Source organism: Crocuta crocuta, unplaced genomic scaffold, assembly GCF_008692635.1.
Source record: "Crocuta crocuta isolate KB4526 unplaced genomic scaffold, BGI_CrCroc_1.0 scaffold1, whole genome shotgun sequence".
NCBI lineage: Eukaryota > Metazoa > Chordata > Mammalia > Carnivora > Hyaenidae > Crocuta > Crocuta crocuta.
The window spans coordinates 5,055,696-5,066,745 of NW_027527930.1; the positions used below are offsets into that span (position 1 = coordinate 5,055,696).

Consider the following 11,050-nt stretch of genomic DNA (forward strand, 5'->3'; position numbering starts at 1 on the left):
AACCCTGTATAACTTATGTCAAGACAAAGTCAAAGGTTGCAGGCAGGCAAGAAGGATGGATGGATGGAAGGAAGGATGGACAAATGAGTTCTACCTCTTCCAGAATCACCCCTGGAAACCTGCCCAATCCTCAGTGTTAGATCTAGTCTCTCTCTCCTTTCCTGAATCCTTCTGAAAACAAAAGCAAAGTAACAGCAACCCTCCATATTCTGTTTAAAAGAAGAGAATAACAAGGCTGCCTGCTGACCTGCCCCATTTAAGAGATTTGTTCTCTTCACAGATTCTGCCAATCTTATAGCCATATTTTTATCAGATGACTGTTTACTGCTTCCTCTCTGCAGGTTTACTGCACTACTGATAGCATCTGAGTGAGTAAAGAATGATCCATTTCAGGCTAGCAGCAATCTAGGACTGACATGGCCTGACCTGAACATAGGAGGTGAGCTGATCATATTCCTCATTCAGAAAGGTACAATCGACAAACAGGGAAAAACTAGTTTACCCAATTATGAATTGAATCTTTAAGGACCATATACAAGATGAGATTATGAAGAAGCCTAGGGTAGAGAGAGTAAATAGAAGAGACTCACAACAAACAGACCATGATTGAGGGATTATAAAACCTCTCAAGAGAGAGTTGGAGAGAATAGCTAGTTGGTTCTGAAGATGGCCCTGGATCAAACCCCGCATGGTTCTGCAGATGGTCTTGTATAGCTTTAAAAAGTAAACACCATTTTCCTTGAAATTCCTTTGGTGGGTCTATGTTCCTTGCTATGAAAAGCACCAAATTATCACAATTTATTTTTTCACCTCTAATTATATAATTAGGGGGAAAAAGCAAATTTAATTCAGAGCCATGTTGTCTTAAAATATGCCAGTTTAGGGGACGCTTGGGTGTCTTAGTTGGTTAAGCATCCGACTCTTGATTTCAGCTCAAGTCATGATCTCACAGTTTAGGAGTTCGAGCTCAAGCCTCACATCAGGTTCTGTGCACTGACTGCAGAGCCCACTTGGGATTCTCTCTATCCCTCTCTCTGCCCTTCCCCTGCTCTCTCTCTCTCTCTCAAAAAATAAATAAACTAATAAAAATTTTAAAAAATAAAATAAATAAAATAAAATATGCCAGCTTATATATTGAAGAAAAAAGCAGTCTTGAAGTTTTGTGGGATCTTACACAATTTGGGGAACCTTCTTTAGAAAAAGAATGTAAAACTGCAAACACAAAACTAGGTGTACGATTTTGGCAGGGCCACTTGCAAATAAGGTATCCTGAAGCTTAAGCTCATTGGCTTCATGGAAAATCAATTTTGGTTTTGAAATGACAAACAGGTCCTGAATTCAAATTGAAAGAGCAAAGTGACTTACAAATAAACAAAAATTTTTAAAGAAAGCTCTTGTAGGAAAATTACACTGTACTTTATTCATGCTTCTGTTCAGTGTTTATTAAACTACCACTGATCATGAGATAAATGTGGTTGGTCATGACTAGCTTACAAAAAAAATTTTTTTAAGGAGAAAGAAGACAACAGAAAATACAATGCAAGCATACATTGTAAGGATTAAGTATTGTTTTGTAAATATATTATTTCAACTACACCCACACCCACACACGTATATTGGGGTCACAATGTAAAATTAGTTTCTTCCTTTCAAAATTACGCTTTACTGCTTTTTGATCTGACAACAGTTTTATAAGACTGAATGTCAAAATGGCCCATTGACTAAATGTGCCAAGAACTGAAATGCACAGACCAGAGCCAGTGATCAGTAATCAATGCACGAACTGACTGAGTGTTGGTAAAGCAGATCTTAGTAGTCTGAATGGAATAAGGGCTCAGGTGATCTCTGCCTAGCCTTTATATGCAGAAGGTTCTTGGGTATCACCAATCTATTATTCGGGGGCCTCAAGAAAGGGTTCTAATTAAAATTTTCTAAAAAAAAATTTAAAGGAAGGGTCTTGTGTCCCCCACATCTCAAGTTAAATTTTCTAGGGTCCTAACATCCAGTGTCCTAAAAGAGGAGTGAGAAGAGGAATAGACTATATATGCAGAAGTATGACAGAACCCATTCAAGTACATAAAACCAGACAATTCAAGTACATAAAACCAGATTATGAAAAATAAGTCACATGCTTCTGTGGTTAGTTCTATAACAGCATCCAGAATGGCAACTTTTAAAAGTATCTAGATAGGGACGCCTGGGTGGCTCATTCGGTTAAGCGTCCGACTTCGGCTCAGGTCATGATCTCATAGTTCATGGGTTCGAGGCCTGTGTCGGGCTCTGCGCTGATAGCCAGCTCAGAGCCTGGAGCCTGCTTCCGATTCTGAATCTCCCTCTCTCTGACCCTCTCCTGCTCACGCTGTATGTCTCTCTCAGAAATACATAAAACATTAAAAAAAATTTTTTTTAAGTATGTAAATACTAAAAACAAAATTTTGAAAGACTACAAGAAATGAAAATATAAAATTAAATTCCTATGAACAGATTACCTCAAGAAGAGTGGAAAATTAGACAAAAGAAACTAAACGGTCATTAAAAAATAATAGTGTCGTATTAAGATTTATATTAAGTGAAGAAAGTATGGGACTGGTTCAAAATTCAGTATTAGAGGTAAAAGTGAGAGTCTTGCCTGAATCACTTTAATGGTTGCAAAACAATGACTCAAATTTTAACTCCTACACGTATGAGTTGTCCATTTATACTCCAAGGAAGAGAGTTCTCTTCTAAAATTTTAATTTAAAAAGAAAAAACTAAAATAAGTTAAATTCTAAAATCTTATTCATAATCATTATGGACTTACAGATTCTTACTTTACCCCATGAGTTGCCATTATTCATTTTGGCAGTCAAGTCTTCCTGAATTTGGCCAGCGGGAGCTCCTTTAGGCTGCCTCCTATGTCCTGCCACGTCCCCCTCATTTTAAACTATTACTAACACCATAGACTTTGCAGGTTCCCTTTCTTCTTTCCCTTCCCCAACTCTGGAATCAGCTAAGAAAGCCTAGTTTCTGGGGCACCTGGGTGGTTCAGTCCTCTGAGCATCAGACTTTTGATTTCGACTCAGGTCATGATCTCAGGGTCGTGGGATCAAGCCCCATGTTAGCCTCTGCGCTGAGCGTGGAGTCTACTTGAGATTTTCTCTCTCCCTTCCTCTGCCCCACTCCCCCATTTGTGCTCATGTGCTCACTCTCTTAAAAAAACAAAACAAAACAAAACAAACAACAACAACAACAACAAAAACATAGTTACTTTCAGTGGACAAAAATATTTAATAGATGGATCTGGACACTGGATGTGCTCATTGCTATTAAAGATTAATTGCTTCGAGGCCCTTTCAGTAGATAGCACTGGAGGGAAAATTGTAATTTTATAGGACTCATTCTAACATACAGATAATTGAAAACTCATGAGTTCACAGTGATCCTCTAATTCTAATCCAATTCCACAGGGTTCTGTCTGTCTCTCCTAAGCAGACTTGAATATCTGTCTGAAATCTATGTCTTTAGAGTGAAGAGTATATAAAGTACTATGTTCAAGAGTTTTTTGGGTTGTTTATTAATGTTTATTTCTTTATTATTGAGAGAGAGGCAGAGTATAAGCAGGGAAGGGGCAGAGAAAGAGGAAGACAGACTCTCAAGCCGGATCTGTGCTGACAGCACGAGAGCCCAACACAGGGCTTGATCCCATTACCATGAGATCATGACCTGAGCTGAAATCAAGAGCTGGACACCCAACTCACTGAGCCACCCAGGCGCCCCTGGATTATTTTCTTTTAGAAGGTTTATGTTAGTAATTTGAAATACAGATAAGTTTGTTTCTATTTATGTTCAATTTTAGCATTTTCCTTCAACAAAGTTGGGCGGTTTTTTTTTTTAAATCTATCAACATTAACAGCGTTTCAGAAGCAAAATTTTAATATTACTCAGACAAGTGCTACTTCTTCCCCTATTCTCTTACAGTCTGCATGAAAGGATGCCAAGGAGTAAGAACACAGTCTCAGAGAAACTCTCCACAGATTACTTATTACACGGGGAAAAATTATAATTTGACAGTACAGGAACCTGGTGTACATGATCTTAACAAAATGATTCAAAATTAATAGCACCAATAATGGCACAAACTTAACATTTTATATCTTCTAATGTAATGTACTGAGAGAAGGATACAACATTGACTATATGCTAATATTTCTGTCAAAAACACTTAACCTAAATTTAATCATGAAGAAATACCAGAGTACCATTGACTTGTACTCTTCAAAATGCCTTTCTTTGAAAGACAAAGAAAGGCTGAGGGAACAATTTCAGAATATTTGACACTAAAAAGACATGAAAGTCAATGTAATTTGTGATCTTGATTTGAATCTTAGATGAGAGAAAATAATAAATGTATTATTGGGACACTTGGCAAAATGTAAATACAGAATATTTATTAGATATTGTCCAATGTAAAATTTGCTGAATTTGCTAATTGTACCATAGCTGTGGCAGAGAATATCCTTTTTAAAAAAATTTTAATGTTTTTATTTATTTTTCAGAGAGAGAGAGAGAGAGCGAGCGAGCTTGAGCAGGGGAGGGTCAGAGAGAGAGGGAGACACAGAATCTGAAGCAGGCTTCAGGCCCTGAGCTGGCTGTCAGCACAGAGCGCTATGCGGGGCTCGAACCCATGAACCGTGAGATCATGACCTGAGCCAAAGGCAGACGCTTAACTGACTCAGCCAATCAGATGCCCCGAGAATATTCTTATTTTTAAGAAATATTATCATCTAGAGTATTCAGGGGAAAATAGCTTGGTATCTGCAACTAACTTTAAAATGATTCAGAAAAAAAATTCTATACACCACACACCCAGAAAACGAGAGAAGAATGTGGCAACATGTTAACAATTGGTGAATCTGAGAAAAACAAGGGTTCTTTGTACTATTCTTACAAGTTTAAAATTAGTTTTTAAGGTAGACCTGAAAGACACAGTCTAATGTAATACATTTACCTTGAGTGTAAGGTTCAAAGGGGAAAAAATGTTTTAGGGCAATTGAGGATATCTGAATAGGAAGTGCACAAGATGTGCTATTACTAACTTAATGTTAACACATTAGATATTTGATAATGGTATGTGGCTGTGGAAGAAAATGTCCTTATTTTCAAGATGCACACTAAAGTTTTTGGGTCGTAAGTGTCATATCTGAACCTTACTTTCAAATGGTTACAATATAAAACGAAGATAAAATAAAATGGAGCAAAATGTTTACAAAATTGGTAATTTTAAGGAATTACCACTTGAAAGGAATATGGATGCTTCTTAAAATAGTCTTTCAATTTTTCTAAAAGTTTGAAAATTTCTGAAACTTTTTGAAACTTTGAATGGCTTCAGTGATATTCCGTATCAATCAGCAATGTATTAGAAAACTGAACCTATACTGGTTGTACTGTTACAAAAAGCACAATGCTTTTTCAATAAAAACAAAAATCAAATGAACATAAAATCAAAACAAAAAACAAAAACAAACAAACAAAAAAACAATGGAAAGCTCACACAGCGAAACTGTAGGGCAAAACAACCTATCATACTTTGTGAATTTCATTCCAAAATTTCTAAATTTATTTCCTAAATAAACATTAATGCCAATAAGTATATTTTTACTATGCATAAAAACATTCTCTGCTTCTGAGAATCCATTCTATTTTAAAGATTTACTACCAAAAAATTTCAGGTTAGTACTATTTTTTATTAAGTTTATTTATTTATTTTGAGAGAGCATGTGTGCACATGAGCAGGGGAGGGCAGAGAGAGAGGATCCCAAATCCATCCCAAGCTGATATCACAGACCCGGATGTGAGGCTCAATCCCAGGAACTGTGAGATCATGACCTGAGGAAAAATCAATTGACTGACTGACTCACCCAAGCACCCACCCCTTAGGTTAACCCTTTTCAATGACCAGTCATGTTGAAATTTTAACTCCTTTTCTCCCAATTCCTATTTTTTCATGAACATGAAAACCAAAATTTATTCTATATATCTTAAGAAATATGTTTATTCCTATCAATGTTTACTTTCAGCTCAACATAGAAGACACTGATCCAGATATGTTATATATTTAGGGATAAAAATTAATGTTAAGAGGAGTCTAGGAAAAAACTAAGCAGTGATTTTACCTCTATAAGCAGGTAAAAAAAAAAACACTCAAAAATCATAATGTATTTGACTTTTTAATCATTTGCTATTTATAAAAATGTTTGCTGCTCTGTTCCCATTTCATTAGTCTTGATATATTCAAGACTTGTTCGTAGCTCTTAAGTCATCTTTTGTCTTTTCCTACTTAAAACCTATTGCTCTGGAGGAAACATATACAAACTCTTCTTGTGGAATTACAATGTATAATACTCACCATTCGATGCTGATGAACATGGAGTCAACAAACTAAGTGGGGAAAAATGTTGTCTGTTAAAGTTAGCAGCTGCGGGTGCTCCTCCAAGGGGTGCCCCAGGTCCATACATTTGACCTCCTGAAAGGTTTGAGGCAAAGTTTCCCAAATGTGTAGAAGAAGGTGTTACAGAACCATATGGTGAGTCCATATTGACAATACCTATAATACAGAAGATAAAACAATTACCTGTAAGAGGAAAAAATTTTTAAAAAACCCCAAAATTCCAAGAGTCCCCTAAAAGACCTCCAAATATTTCAGATTTCTCCTTGCTTATTTCTTACAATCTACTGACTTATCATTTCCCCTCTATAAAGATAACTATAAAAAAGGGACAATTATCAAGGAAAATTACTTTTATATTTAATTTTAATATGATACCTTAATGAATTATAGAATACATGTAGATTTAATATTAACATTGGAATTTCAACTGCCTAATAGCCAAGGAATTACATAGAAGCTTATCTTTAAAAAAAACTAAGAAAGGAAAGAGGGATTAGGCAAAACAGAGACTATTTTTATGACACTGAAAACACTCCGCCATGATACTATATTGGTGGATACACGTCATTAAACATGTGTTCAAACCCACAGAATGCAGAACACCAAAAGTGAACCCTAATGAAAACCTAAGACTTTGATAAGGATGTATTGATATAGGTTCATCAATCCTAACAAATGTACAAATGTAGTTGGGGATATTGATAATGGAAGTTGCTATGCCTGTTGGGGGCAGGAGATATGTAGGAAATTATGTACTTTTCTTTCAATTTTCTCTATACTTATCTATGAACCTAAAAGTGCTATTCAAAAAATAAAGCAGCTGGCTCCAGAGGGCATGGAGTCCTGCAGAGTGAAGATTTAAATCCCAAGGTCATGGCAAAACATCTGAAGTTCATTGCCAGGACTGCGATGGTACAGGAAGGGAAAGGTAGAAGGTGCATACAGGACCCTAAACAGAATTCTCACCATGGATGCGCTCATTGAGGACATTAAGCAATGGCAGTACTATCAAAAGCCCTGTCACCAACGACAGGGGAAGCTGTGAAACCTGCCAGTGGATCTACAACATAGAAATTACTTGCGAGATCAACTTCTTAATACAAAAGAATTGGGTAGACCAGTGGCCGGGCTGCAGAGGCCTGTGGATAGTAGGCCCGGTAGGAAAATCCATATCCAGCTGTATCCTTCCTATCTCAAACCCCATTTTTTCTCTTTTTAAATGTTTATTTTTGAGAAAGACAGACAGTGTAGGAGTGGGGGAGGGGCAGAGAGAGAGGGAGACACAGAATCTGAAGCAGGCTCCAGGCTCTGAGCTGTCAGCACAGAGCCCCACATGGGGCTTGAACCCACGAACCGTGAGATCATGACCTGCACTGAAGTCGGATGCTCAACCAACTGAGCCATCCAGGCACTCTAAACCCCATTTTTTCTTACCTTTTTTATAATAAACTCAATCACATATATGCAAAAAAAAAAAAAAAAAAAAGTCTAAAAAACAACTATAGGGGAAAAACACACAGCTATACTTCTACAGTGGACAGATTTGATGATCAGCATCTTAACTAAGTGACCAAACTTCCTATAGCTAATAGTGAAACAATCTTCATTGAACGCCTCCTGATGTAATGCAGTGTGAGGTTTAAACATCACCCATTTGATGTTCCTGCCAAAAATGTTGACTTGAATGTAATCATGGGCTAAAAAAACCACATGAGTCTAATCTAAAATGTGGGACATTCTTCACAACAACTAGACTCTTCAAAGGATTCATGTCAAGAAAAACAAAGGCAGGTAGGGAGATTTTATAATGGGAGAGACCACAGAAACAAAACAGCCTAAAGCAATGTGTGAACCGTGATTGAACCTTGGATGAAAAGGAAAAAAAAGAAACACAGGCATATTGGACATATCTGGGATGATGGTACTGCATATTGGTTAGTATTGTTGAATAGAACTGTGAAGGCAGACATGCCTATTTTGCTGACCTGAATTGAGTAGTATTCCCCTATACACTCTCAAATTAAACTTCAGTGCTAACTTTGGCTCTCTAATCAACTGTACACCCTCCAAAACCTCACTTCCCTAATAGAGCTGGCCTTTTTTCCATACCTTTTCACAAAATAAGAATTCATTTCCTTTTTCTCTAAATGTTAATTTTAGTCTTTCTCAACACATTATCTAGAATTCACATTTCTTGAAAACTGAAGTATTTTCAATAAATTCAAACTATCACAAATATGAAATATAAAAACAGTTCCAATGCACTGGCATATCATGATCTTTTAAAATTAAATTATATTTATTCTAACATTTTAGTACTCAAGAGAAATTGTGTTCTTTTGTAAGTATACATAAATATTTCAATCTGCCCCCAGCAAAATAATATTTACTGACCATGTTCATTACATTGTATTCACATGTCATAGGAAGAGGTAAAAATTATATTCAGTTCCCATTAAATTTAGAAAATTTTAGTCCCACAATGTCATCTCTTCAGTAACACAAATCAGGTTGGCAACACTGCTGCAAAAGGCTGAATAGTAAATATTTTCAGGCTACCATCTAAGCATGAAAGTACTACAAGATAGTATGAACATGAATGGCCATGGCTGAGTTCCAATAAAACTTTACTTATGAACACTGAAATTTCAATTTCCTATTTTTTTGTTTCACATATTATTTTTAAAAATATTTTTAATCATTAAAAAAAATCTTACACTATTGTTGAATCTCAGTTTTTAAAAATTACAAATGTAAAAAGAGGCAGCAGGCCATATTTGGCCCATAGGCAATAGTTTATCTATCTCTGCTTTGGCTTATCTTTAATTATTTGAAATGTTCCTATTAAAATGCATAGCTCTAGAGGCAACTTGGTATCCTGGATTGGACACTGCAGCAGGAAAAGAACATTATTGGATAAGCTGGTGAAATCTGAATAGTCTGTAGTCTAGTTAATTATACCATACCAATATTAACTTCTTAGTTTAAAAAAATAAAGGAGTATATAAAATATGTACATTAGGGGAAGATGGGGTAATTATAGAAGAACTCTTTTATAAATTTAAAAACATTTCAAAGTAAAAAGTTAAAAAAAAGCAACAACTCACAACTAGGAGATTTTAACATTCTCTATAAATATCAGCATTGTTTAATTAATAGAGCTTTCTATGAGAACAGATGTATCTGTCCTTTCCATTATGGTAGCCACTAGCCATATGTGCTTATTAAACACTTGAAATATGGCCAGCTTAGAGCCACAATGAAAAACAGTGTGGAGATTCCGCAAAATATCAAAAATAGAACTGCTATATATGAACCAGCAATTCCACTTCTGGAAATATATCAAAGGAAACAAAAACATTAACTCAAAAAGATATCTGCATTTCCATGTTCACGGCAGCATTATTACCATAGCCAAGACATGGAAACAACCAAGGTGTCCATCAACAGACGAATAGATAAAAATATTGTGCATGCACACACACCACACACCCCACCCCCAACTCACACACAGAGAGAGAAGAATATTACTCAGCCATATAAAGGTAGGAAATGCTACCATTTGTAACAACATGGATGGACCTGGAGGGAATTACGGTAAGTGAAATAAGTCAGACAGAGAAAGGCAAATACTGTAAGATCTCAATATGAGGAATCTAAAACCAAACAAATACAGAGAAAAAGGGATCAGATTTGTGGTTACTAGAGGTGGCAGGAAGGGGAATTGGAGGAAGGTGACCAAGGTATTAACTTCTGGTTATAGGATAAATAAGTACTAAGGATGTAACGTATAACATGATGACTATAGTTAACACTGCTGCATGATATATATGAAAGTTGTTAAGAGAGAGTAAAGTCCTAAGAGGAAAAGAAATCACAAGGAAAATAATTTTTTTCCTCTTTTTTTATTGTACAATAGGATGATGGATGCTAATTAAACTTCTTATGGTAATCATTTCACAATATAAGTTAAATTATTATGCTCTACATCTTAAACCTACTCAGTGATGTACGTCAGTTTTATTTCAGTAAAACTGGAAAATAAATTTTTAAAAAATATGGCTAGTTTGACCACGAGGAATTTCTAATTTTATTTAATTTTAATTTAAAGAGCACATATGATTAGTAACTACCTTATTAAAACTATGTGGCTCTATATTTTTCTAATTTTTCCTTTTGAAAAAATGTTTATTTTTTAGAGAGACACAGAGCATGAGCGGGGGAGGGGCAGAAAGAAAGGGAGACAGAAACGGAAGCTGGCTCCAGGCTCTGAGCTGGCAGCACAGAGCTGGATGCAGGGCTCGAACTTATGGACAGTGAGATCATGACCTAAGCCAAAGTCAGACAATTAACTGACTGAGCCACCCAGGGACCCCTGTTTTTCTCATTATTTTAAAAACAAAAAAGATGGAAATGAAATCAAATTTTACAAAGCTTTATTATTTTTTTGAAATAAAACTTCTTAAATTTTAACTTATTTTAACCAATTAAAGGAGACTGCTTTCTTTTGAGAGAAAATATATTTGATAAAGAAATTTATCTATGGGAAATTCAAGATAAAATCCATTGTGGCTTCTAAAAAGATTTAAAAAAAAAAAAAAAAAAACACACAGATGGGGAACC

General features: G+C 35.6%; 1 protein-coding gene and 1 pseudogene across 4 annotated transcripts in view; one reads left to right on the top strand and one right to left on the bottom strand.

The window, feature by feature from the left end:
• ANKRD17 (ankyrin repeat domain 17) overlaps positions 1–11,050 on the bottom strand; it is a 127,793-nt gene that overhangs the window by 6,458 nt on the left and 110,285 nt on the right. For all 4 annotated transcript variants that reach the window (XM_077750272.1, XM_077750263.1, XM_077750254.1 and 1 more), the window contains one exon: positions 6,386–6,583. In XM_077750272.1, coding sequence (XP_077606398.1) covers positions 6,386–6,583 — 198 coding nt within the window. The remainder of the gene's footprint in view (positions 1–6,385; positions 6,584–11,050) is intronic.
• On the top strand, positions 7,301–10,361 carry LOC144220406 (small ribosomal subunit protein bS21m pseudogene; annotated as a pseudogene).